The following is a 13465-nucleotide window of genomic DNA, read 5'->3' as shown; positions in this document are numbered from 1 at the left end:
AGGATAGTTATCAAATGTTTGGCGCTTCAGAGTTATTCCATTTATTTTAGAGAGTTTGGTAATACTTTCATTATCCAATCATCCTGAGGACCATATGATTTGTCTCATAGGATTCTTGAAGGCCGCAAGAGGATATTTCTCAGTGCGCCGCGATAGTGTAGCGTTCCATGACCCATCACCGACCCTCATCTCTGGCTGACGCTCTCATTAAACAATATGATGAAATTTAGACTCAATGCGCGTGGTACTGTCGAACTTTGTGAAAGAAATCAAGTTGTGTCGGTGTGTACTGACTTCGAAGTCTAGAAAACTGAAACGAAAAGTCAGCAAACGCTTTCTGCCGAAGATAGGTAATAGTAATACATATGGGGAGATAAACAGACTAATCGTAAGCTGGATAGTTACATTATTCGAGCTTTATTTGGCAATCCTCGCGATCTTCATCGTCATCGTGAACGTGGAATTCGCAAGAAAAATTAATTCCACGACTTCTGGGGTCAAATTCGGAGTCCAACCAGTACGTGCCTTCATATTCGAGATATAGATTAATTATATCCGACGAATTAAGGATAGCCTGGTGAACGGCTTCGTGCTCTCCATTGTTATTCTGGTAGTGAAGTTGTAAAGCACAGAATTTCCGTAGAGGATTATCTCTAGCGTAGTCGTGCTTCGTGGCGCCAGCAACGTATTTCAGGTCAATAAAATCTATGAACACAGCATCCTGAAGATAGTACTCTTGAATGAAATTCACGCTATAGTTCTGGAGCTTTATGCACTTAATCTTTTCGGCAAACAACCATAATTCCAGCACTGTCATGATTTCTGGCACCTTGAAGAACCGTCCTGGGGAATAGAGCCATTGAACAAAAAGTCGATTGTCTTAGCTCCCTCCGCGACCTGAATTGTTTTTTTGTATGGAAACGCGTCGAAAAATTTCATATCCTTAAGCAATAATTCCTCTTTGACAGCGTAGGAGTTTCCGATAATATCGATCCAGATTGTATCCCTATTCGTTCGTTGTAAGTTTGGACTGCGTGGATTGGAGCTCGTTGAGAGGGAAAAGAGATTAAGCACTTACTTGTAGTCCTCCATTCTCTCGTCCTCTTGAGATTGATTCCCCAGAAGGTCACTGATTGTCAGGAAACAACAAATCCTCCTGAAGTTGAAAAACGAAAGAAATTATATGTGGAAAATTTTAGATCGCTTAAAGAACAGAACGCTAGTGTAGATTAATAAAGTGAATATTAGCCATCGTCAAAGGTGAGCGGACTGAGTGCGTGTTTGTTTCTAATGTTTTATAGGCTGCGAGAGAATCATCACGCCGAGAGCTTTGTATTTTATGCTATGATAGTGTTTTCTGTTACACTAGGTCAGACTATATGGCTACGCTGTTTATGTGTTTCATTAGTAGCAGGCAACGAGCTTTTTGGCGCTGGGGGAAGCATCACTCCCACTCTCTCTAGAAAAGGAAAGAAGATAACGAATAAAAAAAGAGAGAAAGAGGTAAAGAAAGGAGGAGATAAACGAAAAATGAATCTATAGCACAGGCTCTAGAACAACGTGTGCAAAGCACGCCCCCATCGAAGCTGGCATAAAACCTTCACCTATACTATGAATGTTCGATGCAAAATGCGCAGTGAGGCGGTTTTGTGAGTCACTATTATTGGTTCTGAGAAGATGGAGTAGAAAAGGACTGCTAGAGAGAAGTACTTTCACAGATTCGATGCATGGAAATCGATGAATGAATTTGGAAACTTGATGATGTCTTTCATTGCTTTTATATCTACCAGATGAATAAAAGCCTTTCCATAGCAGTATGGATCGATCAAACTAGCTGCTTGAAATTGGTCATCGAAGTTGTAGCGAATCTCGAGACTTTTGACAGGATCTCGAGACCATCAAAAGACTCTCAGGATGGGTCAGCAAAGAGAGTCAAGAGAAGTAAGCAGCAGGAGAAAAATATAGCAAAGATATTCACCAATGAAACACAAGCTCAGATGCTACTGAACATTTGGTTTGGACCCGCAGATCTTGTCATTGTAGTTGTGAATATGGAATCGGCAAAGATGAATCTTGTCTCGGCGTGTGGGGTCGGAGCGCAGCTCGTCGATGTCGTCGCACAAACTTTCATAGAAAATATATGGACCAAGAGCGCCTGGAACTGCTTGAAGAAATCTATGTACAGCCGTGAATTGGTACTCAGAGTTTCGTTTGCGAAGCATAGCACCACAGAAGTCCCCTAAAGCAGTATACTCATAGTCATTCTTGATCGTCTCGAAAACATATCTTAGATCCGAATCCTCCATCCGTTCATCTTGATGGTAATCCTGAATCCAATCCATGGCGTAGTTCTGAAGCTCTAGGCAGGAAATCTTAGCAGCAAAGAACCATAGTCCTAGAATCAACTGGACGCCACCAGTTGGATGTTTGAAGAGATCTCGATTATAGAGCCACTGAACAAAGGACTCAAACACTTCAGATCCTACATCTATGGTCATGACACTTCTGTGTTCGTAGATATCGAAAAATTTCGGGTTTCTGCGCAATAATTCTGCGTGGACATAGTATTGAGAGTCGTTCGTATTGATATTGATCTTGTCTCTAATCAAAATGTCAGCTTAAGCTGAAAATATCAAAATCTGTCGAGGTAGTCGTTGACTCACCCAAGAGGTCGATTGAGATCCATGTTTGACCGTCGTCGAGTTGAGTTTGGGCAAGATTCGTTGTGAGATCGGGATCAAATGGGAAGCCAGACCACACTCCTTTGTGATTGTAAAGTTTGAGAATGGTTTGCGAAAAGAGTTTGACGGGGCGCGAATTATGTATGAGAAACGGGCTAGTGATACAGTGAATATTCTCAATGATTCTTATGAAAAGTGAGTTGGACAAGACTTAGGAGCATACATAGGTGAGTGTCCTCATGTCGCTTACTCGATGCAAGTTTCGCAAGGAGAAGATATTAGCGAAGAAGTCACAGGCGTCGCGTATCGTTCAATCTCAGAAGCGTTGCCTCCTCCTGAATACACGAAACGGAAATTCCCAATTCTCTAGAAACACTTGTAATTTGAAACGGGTTTCAAATTTGGCGCGCTTTAAATAAGACATATATCTGCCAAAACACGTTCAGGAGGCGCGAGCCCGCATAGCACATTGTTGCGATTGAGAAGCGGTTGTATTAACCACTTGGAGGTCACTTATGATAAACACTATCCAATCCGCCAGTCCTTTACATACCAGATCGACTGCACCCTGCTTTGGGAACCCGCAAAGATTGAGGCCAAACGTTAACACCACCTAGCTTAGTGTCCCGTAGGATATTTAAGACCACCAAATCCAAACCATAACCCCTAAGCTAACCGGTACTGAAATCTTCAGCAGATCGGCTAGTCATGTATCGCGCTTCAAGTCGTGTATGACAACATCCCCCTCCTCTCCGGCACCCTGTGCTGTGCCGGTACCAACTTTCGGTGGATACTGGACCCCGTCTTTTTCAAACTTTGGTATGCAAGTACATTGTTCATCGACAGGAATCGAAGAGAAGGCGGATGGTAAATGTTGACCGCAGCCAAACCAAGTTTCCTTCTCTGCCGCACCGCCGGTGTTAGTATGATGTAAGATAAGAGTAAGGCGGGGTGAGAAACATACGGCAGGTCGTACAGCTTGCTTGTCTACACATTGTAAGATAAATCTGGTTGCTGCGGACTGAAGTGTCAAGTACTGGTCTGTTTTTCTACAGATTGAAATCTTTTTCCGTAACGTTGCGACTGTTCTTTATTCTTATTATATACCAGTACCTAATAGCTCATTAAACTTTTGCTCGGGCTCCATTTTGTGGGGTACAAGGAATGATGTTCTTTGGGGTCGGCGATATATTTTTAGGGTCGCCGAATGAGCCTGAGGAATTGCTGACTGTACGTCAAATCTTATCTTGACATCCATCTGATATCTTCAGCACGGTGTGACACTAGGACGCCTATCAGCTCGACTCAAAAGTTGTTGTCAAGACACATTGTCGCCCTTCAAGGCTATTTCTACTTGATCTGAACGGAAGGTATTGACAAGATGCCGCTACCGAAGTCCTTGACATTAGAAGGGTTTCACCTACCAACTGAATGCCCTGGCCAACTAACGATCTATAGTCAACGGCTCTTAGCTATTGAGAGAAGAACTATACCAGATGATCACTGGCATAGGTTCGGGGGTTTACTTCGAACAGGTGCTAACTTGACAGATGAACCTTTCTATGTTTATTAGGGGGGCGCGGAAAGAACTCCTCAGATTCATCGCTTCGGAGACTACTGCAAAGTAAGGAAGCACATAATACGATGAGCGCTTTTGAGACAACCAGTATTGACTCTCACAGGTACGCAGGTGATTCAACATTGCTCATCCGACGCACAAGTATTGCGTATCGTACAGGTCGTGAGACATACCTTCAATTTGCAGTACCTAACTTCTTATCGCAAAGATATCGTTAAATCTGTCGTTGCTATTCTCGAACGAGAATAAAGTATGTGATAGTTCCCATGAAATATAACAGCCCTTCAGTTATTGGCTGTAATCGAAGTCGTTTTCTAATAGTCAGATTCGGAGTTTACTTTGTAGTGCGGATGTGCTACGTACTTGTGATCATTCGCAATATGAAAATATCGTTCGTTACAATGAAAAGAGATGTGCTTGCATTCAAGTATGAAGCTTTCCCGTTCCGTTCCGGAAATCTATGCGAATCATGAATACCTATCAAACAAAATGTTGTCGAGGACACATACATATATCTGGACATCCTCTGTATTTCCTTTTTATAATGATTCGAAGCATCATCATCCAACATGGCCTTAGCAACAAAAATCATGGAAAGTATGAAGAGCGATTACTAGGTTTCGTGTAACTCTGAGAGATATCCCCCCGATGCAGAACTTAACCGTGCTTCCAGGCTCATTCCACATATTCTTGAGGAAGAGGCACGTAAAAATCCTGAAAGAATCGTGGCAATGGTGGCCAAGACATCTGACATATCCGAGGGGTTCAACGAAGTCAATGCTGAACAGTTCTTGCGTGGTGTGGACTTCCTAGCTCATTGGGTCGATTCTAATAAATCTAAATCTGCAATGACCGAGACTTTCGCGTTTATTGGTTCTCAGGACTTCCGCTATCCGATTATTGAGATTGCTTGTATGAAAACTGGAAATCCTTTACTTTTACCAAGGGCTGGGAATGCGTTAGCAAACACAGTTTCGCTGCTCAAGGTGACCAAGAGTACAAAACTTTTCTACGCGACGCAATATTCAGAACTTGCTGCGCGAATTTTAGAGGTACTTCCAACATTGGAAAAGCACGAAATACCGACGCTACAGGAAATAATAACCACAAAAAACAAGCCGTACCCTTACACGAAGAATTGGGATACAAATAAAGATGAGCTTGCATTAATCATTCATACATCGGGTTCTACAGGTGCACCAAAGCCAAAGAATTGCAGCCATGGGTACCTAAGTGGTTTCATCAACAACAGTGTATTGTTACCTGATGTACCCGGACGAGCAATTGCAGGCTTCAAGTTTGTAGAAAAGTACAAACTACTTTCGAGTGGGTGCAGCTTCTCTCACGCATCTGGACTCGGCATGGCATTCACAACGATCATGTTAGGTTCGACATTGGTTCGTGGCCCACCGAATGAACCGTCTAGTGGGAAAATACTTCATGATATCATGAAGGCTCTTCCAATTCAAGGACCAATAGAGGTTCCGAGTATTATAGAGCAATTGTTCTTGAATCATAGCGAGGGCCTCGAAGACGAAATCGCTGCTTTAAAACATGTTTCCTGGCTTGGAGGTAAGAATAGTTCCTGCAGTCCGCTCTTAGATGTGTTACTAATCAAAATCTAGGCCCACTATCACAGGAAACAGGGGACTTCATTATCCGCAATACCGACGCAGTATTGTGGCAGATTTTCGGTTCGACTGAATCCGCCCAGTTACCCCTTCTTGTGCCACCCAAATCACATTGGTCACATCTCGAATTCCACCCCCAGTTTTTACCGGAATTAGAGCCAGTGAGCTCTGATTCTACGCTTTGCGAAGTAGTCTTGAACAAATACAATGATCCAGCCCTTGCTTGGGCGCAACCTGTTTTTCACATGGCACCTGATCAGACTCAGTGGAGGACCAGGGACATCTTGCGTCGTTGCAAGGGTCCACTTCCGGATGGAGTCGGCCCACTTTGGAAGTTCGAAAATCGACTTGATGATCTAATCATTCTTTCCAATGCATCCAAAGTGAACCCTGTGCACATTGAGACTCTGCTACAATCTCACCCACTACTTAACGGCTGTCTTGTGTTCGGGACAAACAGAACTCGTTGTGGGGTCTTACTAGAACCCAAAGAAGATTCGACGTTGCTAGAGGAAGATTTGGTAGCAAAAGTATGGCCGGACGTGGAAAAAGCTAACGACACGGTACCAGAACATGCTCGAGTTGAGCGACAGCTAGTTCTCGTCGCGAAGAAGAATAAGATGTTTGAAAGGGCTGCCAAGGGAACTATCGTTAGATCTATTTGTACAAACATCTATAAAGCTGAGATTGATGATTTATACGCAGCGTTTGAGACAAGGAACCACGTATTCGATAAGACTGCTCTCAAGGTGCGAGTTTAGATTACTTTGTTTTTCTCCTTTTCTTCGGATAGATTTAGGAGTTTGGAACGCATGTTTAATTATTGATATCATATAACACATACTAACAGTGCCTATGCATTGCATTTTTTGAGTCAGGTCACCATTGCGAATCACAATGATTTGTTTAGTTTTACTTTCAGGGTTAACGTTTCTTTTTCTCATTTTTCATTCTCAGTCTATTCAAAAGGCGGAAAATTGAATGGAAAATTCAGAAACAGAGTAAACATCATTTCTATCAAATCACATCCACATACCTTTCTTTTCCCCTCCCATTCTCTCAAGGTCCCCCCTCCTCACAAAATCACACACCCCGTTGACGAACCCTCCTCTCCATCCCTTCCACCTCCTTCCGTTCGTCGTCTCATTAATCTAGTCACTCGAATCCATCGAATTTTCCTACAAACAGCACAGAAATTACGTTTCTCAACGATGGAAAGCCAGTAGAAGGAACAACGAGATGGGTCAGGAGTGTGGTCGGATGGATTGATAGGGGCTTGAGCACAGTGTTGCATGTGGGTGGAGGAATGCATGCAGGAGATATGGATGGTGTGTTGATCGTGGCACATTTTGATTTTTGGGCTTGGGTTGATCACTGGGTTGATTGGGGAAGATGGCTAGAGTGGCTTGGAAAAATAGTGTCAATGGTAGAAATTTTGTTTTGCGTTGGCACCGCACGTGGTCGATTTGGAAAGAGCGCTAAGGTTTTCTGCGAAGATGATGTTGGAGTAGGTTTGATAAGTTTTGATTTTCCTGGAGGAGAAAGACTTTAGTTGAGACGAGATGTGGGTATGTTTTTATATTTCAGATAGAGGGGGTCGTTCTGAGTCTGTTTTGAGCTTGTTTGGAAATGATGGATTTCTTATGTTCGTGTGAAATCTTGGAAATTGACATTCCTGTCGTAGAAATGAAATTCAAATTATTGGAGAATAAGTTCAAAACAATGTTTTTATTTTTGATGATTTTTTGGACACCCCGCATTTCTCGATCTTCTATTGATCTCGGTGTCGCCACTTCATGACTTATTATCAATATCATATTTATCACATCAAATTCTATCACGGGAAATTTGTTCATAATCAAAGTTTTTTAAGAATTTTTTATTATTAGTATTTTTTCGTACTGCTACATAGTAGATACTTCTCAGCAACTACCCACGTATTTATCTGTTCTTCGCTTACCACCCCCTCGAACATGCGATCTCCTTATCCTATTCTCATCTCAACCCCAAAAAGAAATAAAGAAAGAAAAGAAAGGAAACAAAGAAAGAAAGAGAAAGAAATTGTCAAAATAAAGCTCAATCAATTTCGCGGGAGATTACGCTCGCAATTATAGCACTTACCCGGCTTGCGACGGAATGTGCAGCGAAAGGTTGGACATTCTTGGATTGGGCAGTTGTGTAAGTATTTAAAAGGGCAGTGATTGGTGTGGACTACGCAGCAGCCGCATTCAACGTATTGAGTGCAAATTTCTGTACACATGATGGCTTTCGTTGCTTTGCTTTGCTTTGCTTTGCTTTGCTTTGCTTTGCGTTGGGGTTGGGGTTGGCTCTTGGGTGTTTGTTCTGCAGTTTATTTTTGCAGTTTGAGGTGAGAGTCAAGAGGCTTGGGGATAGATTATCATTTGGAGGGTGGGGAGCTTATATACTAGGTGTGTGGGATTGTCCTGGATTTGTTCTAGATCTGTTCGTGTATGTTGAGCTTGTTTTCCGTGTAATAAACTCGGAAATGATAACCAAAAACAATGCAATATCCATCATACTGCAGACATGGGCAAAAATTGTAAGTGCACTTTTGGGTGGGTGGCACTGGAAATTGAAATGTATGTCGGTGCTCCAAACTGTGTATTGACAGGATGAATACAAATGTCAACACTAGTTGTTCTCTCTTGAGGTACTGTCGTAAGGAGGAATTTAAATATCAGAGTTTTCACGGTTCGAGGAGAAACTAATATGATCCCAGGTCTGTCTCCGGGACTTCTCATTTTGGTATTTGCTCTTGATGTTACTGATTCGCATGTAGTGTGATACTCATCATAGGAGACCAAAAACAATCCCATTTCTTCACAATCCATTCATCTTTCTTCGCTGTCTCCAGCTTCCGTGCCTGGAACTTTTGATTGCATCTCCCGCAAAATTTCAATAATCAATTCTGTTTCAATTCGAAATCCCAGAATTTGACTTCTAAACTCTCTCCGTTAGTAGCCTCAGCTTTAGCAGGTCTACAAGCCATCGCTCCAACTCCAATCTCCCAATCTTCTTCATCGGCAAAAAACCACGCCACCTCTCTAAGCGGTATTCTCTCTTCCCCTTTGATCCAATAAACCCAAAGACCTTTTCCATTCTCATCCCCCTCTCTCCTCACTTCGACTGTAACCTCCACGTCTTTACTTGCATCGAGCCCTGTCGGATAGATACTCCAATCCGCAAAATTATCACATCCAACAGTGCTCACAAATGGTTTGCCATTATAAAATTCAACTCCAGTCTTCAGCCAGCGATCTTTGGAACCGGCTTTGGTGAGATGAAGAAGAAGACCACCTTGGTCGTAGCGATATTTGCAAGGGAGCGAAAATGTAATCTTGGAAGAGAGGAATGAGGTGAGAGGTATTGCCGAAGCCATATTGGTGGGTGCATTGAAGGCATCGGTGGTGGGAGGTTTGCGCCAGATATCGGTGGATGGAGAGGCAGTTATGGTGAAGGCTTCTTTAGTGGGAGACATATTGTTGTTGAAGAAGTTGCAGAATTGGATGTATTTCGTAGGTGTGTAGTATTTATGATGTCCGATCGCACCACTGTTCTGAGAGAGTCAAACTTCGATTGGTTTAGACAACCAAATATCATTTCTATCCATTTATAGTAGTCACGATATAGAACGAGTAAGGGAACAGAACACGTGTTTTCTACCCCGCTTTTGCGGACCGTGGATCCGATGTAAGCCGGAGTTTGGGATGACTATCAGAATAATCTCTTGGTATTTAGCAATGATATTCCACAGATGATGATCAATATATGAACTTCTTGTAAAAGCACACGAAGACTCCGTCGTTGATCGGTTGAACTTCGGAACCCCACTTTCAAACTACTAATCCCTCTTTCCCTCTATTCTAGGCAGCCGAGGCAGCTAACATGCACGCTTTAGTGGTATTGCACATGTATACCTAGATTGGGGATCTTACTGAGCTATTTGACACATCAGGAATAGTCCAGGGGCATTTCGCTTAATACCCAGGACCTTTCGATCTAGTCACAATCTAGTCTTCTGTTAGTTATTTATTTGGTATCATAACACGTTTTGGTCAAAGAGGGTTCAATTCTTGTCGGAATAGTTATATTACAATAAAATTGGTGAGAGTTTTTGGATACAATTGTCTGATGGGTGTGCGTTCATAAAGAGACCTGTTCATACCAGCGATCTCGGTTCCTCAAAACTCATTATCCCTCACATAATCACACACTTGCGCGTCTTATCAACTTTTTCCGTGTGTCTCCTTCTCATCATATTCTGTCTCTTTTCCTCTCTAACAAACTCATCTGCTTGCTCCAATATCTTAAGAGTAAGAATTGTACCCTCTCTGATTGCGGCTGCTTCACTGAGTCTTCTTGTCTTTGCTTTCTGAAGAGATTCTTTTTGGATATAGATTCCTTCCTCCTTCAAACAACGAACGCATTTCCTTCCTAAGTGTTTTATTTCTTCTTTGCGGAATGGACAAGTTGGAGGGTGGGCATTAGGTTCGCAAAGATGATTGATGTAGGACAGATGTGGACAAGTATGCGCATGGCAGATTGAGATACACATCTTTGTGGATGGAGCTGTTAGCTAGGTTGAGTTTTTCTGTGAGTATGTAAGCCGATCCAATATTTCTAATAGTTAGTGAAGAAAGATTCGAAGTTCGAACAAAGGGGATTCAGTTCATGTAATGTATTTCGGCGGGATTGTTCGTCTATTGTTCTCGGATTCCGTCGCTTCCTTTTGCGAGTATCAATGATATTCTTTAACCTATCCCAGTTTCCCCTTGAAACTTCAGATGAAATCGAAATCATGCAATGTTCGAAACGAGAGGTTTTAGTCTAGTTACCTCCGCTCTTGAATAATTTGGTTTAATAATTCCACGTGTCTGATATTCAACTATATCATTTTTACATCTTCTCTGAACCGCAATCTACCGATTACAATTTTTTACTTGTGACTGTTTCATTTCAATAGAAGATATTGATCGCACGAAAGACGGAAGCACTTTCGCGCGGTCTCCGGTCTTCAACGTTATTGAAGTAATAAGCCAAAGGTATTGGCATACTCGGAGGAAGTTGTCAATCTTGTGATTGACAAATTTTATTCAAATCATTTGAATCATACAATAGAGCTCATTACTTGGTTTTGGACTGTCGAGTATCATAGTCCATTCTCACATTATAAAAGGTACCTTTGTTGTTTGTCTCGAATTAGGATATTTGTCTCTGTTGATGAGATACAATCTTGTTCTTCATCCAAAAATAAACAATTTGCATTTCTCCAGCTCAATAGTCATTTTCTTTGTGATCCCGCTCGACAAAGATATTCTCTTTCACTCTCAAAATCATTCAAACAAAGATATTGAATCTTTCTTTAAGTAACCAACAAAGATTTTCATTATTCATTGTATAGAATCATGAGCAAGAAGTGCCTGGAAATATAAATAACTCTAATGCTCTGCAAAAAGTCTCTAATAGAAAGCACAATTGCTCACCAAAACCGCAACCATGAACGCTGAAGTTCAATATTTTCAATATCTTGCACAATCTGCTGGAACAGATAGACGAGTACGAAGATGCCCAACAGGATCAGTAATCAATAGCCAGGAATACCAACGGGTATCCTCGCCTACCTCTTCCCATCGAAGAAGACCAACACTAGAATTTACCGACTGGGACTTTCTCTCTGAATGGGAGAGGTCAACGCAGCCAAAAAAGAAACACCCAAAATCCGAGTATGAAACTTCCGAGAACCTTGTCAGCAACCCAAAGAAACCTATCCCAGAGCGCGATACACTTCCACGAGCACAGGATGAATCCCTAGAAACACCACAAGAAACAGACCCACACAAGCCATCGAGAAAAAACAATGGAACGGTCCAGAGATACATTAATCCGGCCTCTATACTCCTTGCGGTTCTTATGTTTTCCATTCTTAGCCACTCTTTCTTTTCGGGAGCCGAAAATTTCGTTAAAAATGTATTAGAAGCTCTTCTTGTAAGATCTTACTTTTCGTTTCCCATCCTGATCAGCTATGCGCGTTGATTGAGATACTGTGGACACGTTTCAAAAGCTTGGAGAATTTTCCCACAATTTTTTAATATGAATATATTGAAATTTATAATTACGTTAATTTCTGTGCCGAATGTGTGTTGGTGCAAAATTCCAAACAAACTTTTTGTGACATGAATGAGTGTTATCTCGGAGAGAGGGTAACATGGAATTACTCGAGACTTCAAAGATGTTAGATGATTAACGAGACATTAACAATTTGTGAAATAAGCCTAGGTATTTTCCTCGTTCATTTGATGAAGTATTTAAACGAGATATCTTTATTATTAAATACTCTCATATCTATATCCAGGCTCCTGGAAACACATTATAATATCAATACTGAGATTTCCTCCAATCTTCACGAACAAAGAACAATTTCCATGACTTAATATGAGGACTATTTCGCAATTATATACCTAGCTCATTCTTCTTCCACCATTCCACCAATGAACCAGCTCCGCGACCAGGAAGAGAATACAAACAAGCTCAAAGACACAAGTTGAAGCTGTTCAATATTTCCTTCTCCATTCACAATTCTACAGAATCAGATTCATGATCTCACACACAGAATCCCATTGTGAAAACGACAAAGATCCTGAGAAGACTCAAGGTGCAGAGAAAAAACCAAGACGCGAGCAAAGTACATACAAGTCACGCAGGAAAATGATGCAAATGCACGAAACAAGTCGGTAAGGCCCAATCAAGCCATTCATTGTAATACTTGCCTACACGAAAGGTCCATTGATGTCCGGAATACTCACATACATCACATGTTGTATTCTTGTTTTGTTAATCTTCATCATCTACTTGGCATAGGTGATTTTGGTAGATATGATGTCTGTTTACGTGAACTAACAAAGGAATATGAAAATAGCAAGGAATTTCCTGTAGAAGCCTATAACCGACTCCTTTTTTTGACACTGAAGAACGACTGAAGCACTGAATGTCATTGATTCGATCTTCTTGCTGGAAAATCTCCGAGAATACACATCATTCATATGTTAAGGTTATATTGAGGTGGGTGATGTTACGATCACATACTAGAGAATATCGATAGAGGTCAAACAACTAGAATAAGAAAGCTGAAGAGAGACTAAGGGATCTCTGTATCTCTTATATAGTAACAATCGCTTAGTTCAAGCTAGTCTTGAACTAAGGTATGGGTGATGAGTAATCACAATGTCATGTGTTATTCGTCACAGGCGATGTAAGATCTCACAACAGGAGAGGAAACGAATGTAAGCGAAACAAGCAAAGAAAGATATTATAAACGAGATATATTTTCGAGGCGATCATCAGAAAGATCATGATATCAGTTGAAATTATCGCATTACACTTTACAATTGAGTTGGGAAACTGTCCATTATGATATCAAAGCTCGAATTGCCAGAGAACACTTCGAGTAAACAAGTCAGCAACAATACCTGAACAACAAAATTCATAACTATAAGTTCTTAATGGTCCTTTCCATTCTGATATCTTTCTCCTGCAGCATAGAGAAATCTACCACT

The 13465-nt window shown here is 41.4% G+C and overlaps 8 protein-coding genes across 8 annotated transcripts; 3 read left to right on the top strand and 5 right to left on the bottom strand.

Annotated features, from left to right (window-relative positions):
• Window positions 1–406: 406 nt before the first annotated feature.
• EAF01_008522 (uncharacterized protein) lies at window positions 407–817 on the bottom strand (the record flags this gene model as incomplete). Its single annotated transcript, XM_038916778.1, has 1 exon — window positions 407–817. The coding sequence occupies one exon, from the start codon at window positions 815–817 to the stop codon at window positions 407–409; it is 411 nt and encodes a 136-aa protein (XP_038768140.1).
• A 1183-nt stretch (window positions 818–2000) lies between these two features.
• Window positions 2001–2686, bottom strand: EAF01_008521 (uncharacterized protein; the record flags this gene model as incomplete). The annotated part of the gene is made up of 2 exons (XM_038916777.1): window positions 2001–2601; window positions 2664–2686. 2 exons carry the CDS (start codon window positions 2684–2686, stop codon window positions 2001–2003), a joined length of 624 nt encoding a protein of 207 aa, XP_038768139.1.
• A 701-nt stretch (window positions 2687–3387) lies between these two features.
• On the bottom strand, window positions 3388–3676 carry EAF01_008520 (uncharacterized protein; the record flags this gene model as incomplete). The annotated part of the gene is made up of 2 exons (XM_038916776.1): window positions 3388–3584; window positions 3646–3676. The coding sequence occupies 2 exons, from the start codon at window positions 3674–3676 to the stop codon at window positions 3388–3390; spliced, it is 228 nt and encodes a 75-aa protein (XP_038768138.1).
• A 386-nt stretch (window positions 3677–4062) lies between these two features.
• Window positions 4063–4254, top strand: EAF01_008519 (uncharacterized protein; the record flags this gene model as incomplete). Its single annotated transcript, XM_038916775.1, has 1 exon — window positions 4063–4254. One exon carries the CDS (start codon window positions 4063–4065, stop codon window positions 4252–4254), a length of 192 nt encoding a protein of 63 aa, XP_038768137.1.
• Window positions 4255–4829: 575 nt separating this feature from the next.
• Window positions 4830–6652, top strand: EAF01_008518 (uncharacterized protein; the record flags this gene model as incomplete). Its single annotated transcript, XM_038916774.1, has 3 exons — window positions 4830–4857; window positions 4915–5832; window positions 5886–6652. The coding sequence occupies 3 exons, from the start codon at window positions 4830–4832 to the stop codon at window positions 6650–6652; spliced, it is 1713 nt and encodes a 570-aa protein (XP_038768136.1).
• A 2162-nt stretch (window positions 6653–8814) lies between these two features.
• Window positions 8815–9390, bottom strand: EAF01_008517 (uncharacterized protein; the record flags this gene model as incomplete). The annotated part of the gene is made up of 1 exon (XM_038916773.1): window positions 8815–9390. One exon carries the CDS (start codon window positions 9388–9390, stop codon window positions 8815–8817), a length of 576 nt encoding a protein of 191 aa, XP_038768135.1.
• Window positions 9391–10110: 720 nt separating this feature from the next.
• Window positions 10111–10467, bottom strand: EAF01_008516 (uncharacterized protein; the record flags this gene model as incomplete). Its single annotated transcript, XM_038916772.1, has 1 exon — window positions 10111–10467. One exon carries the CDS (start codon window positions 10465–10467, stop codon window positions 10111–10113), a length of 357 nt encoding a protein of 118 aa, XP_038768134.1.
• Window positions 10468–11408: 941 nt separating this feature from the next.
• Window positions 11409–11945, top strand: EAF01_008515 (uncharacterized protein; the record flags this gene model as incomplete). Its single annotated transcript, XM_038916771.1, has 1 exon — window positions 11409–11945. One exon carries the CDS (start codon window positions 11409–11411, stop codon window positions 11943–11945), a length of 537 nt encoding a protein of 178 aa, XP_038768133.1.
• Between the last annotated feature and the right edge of the window lie 1520 nt (window positions 11946–13465).

Source organism: Botrytis porri (assembly GCF_014898465.1).
Source record: "Botrytis porri strain MUCL 3234 chromosome Unknown BPOR_011, whole genome shotgun sequence".
Lineage (NCBI taxonomy): Eukaryota > Fungi > Ascomycota > Leotiomycetes > Helotiales > Sclerotiniaceae > Botrytis > Botrytis porri.
The sequence above is the reverse complement of the archived record's forward strand: the minus strand, read 5'-3'. Positions and strand labels throughout refer to the sequence as shown.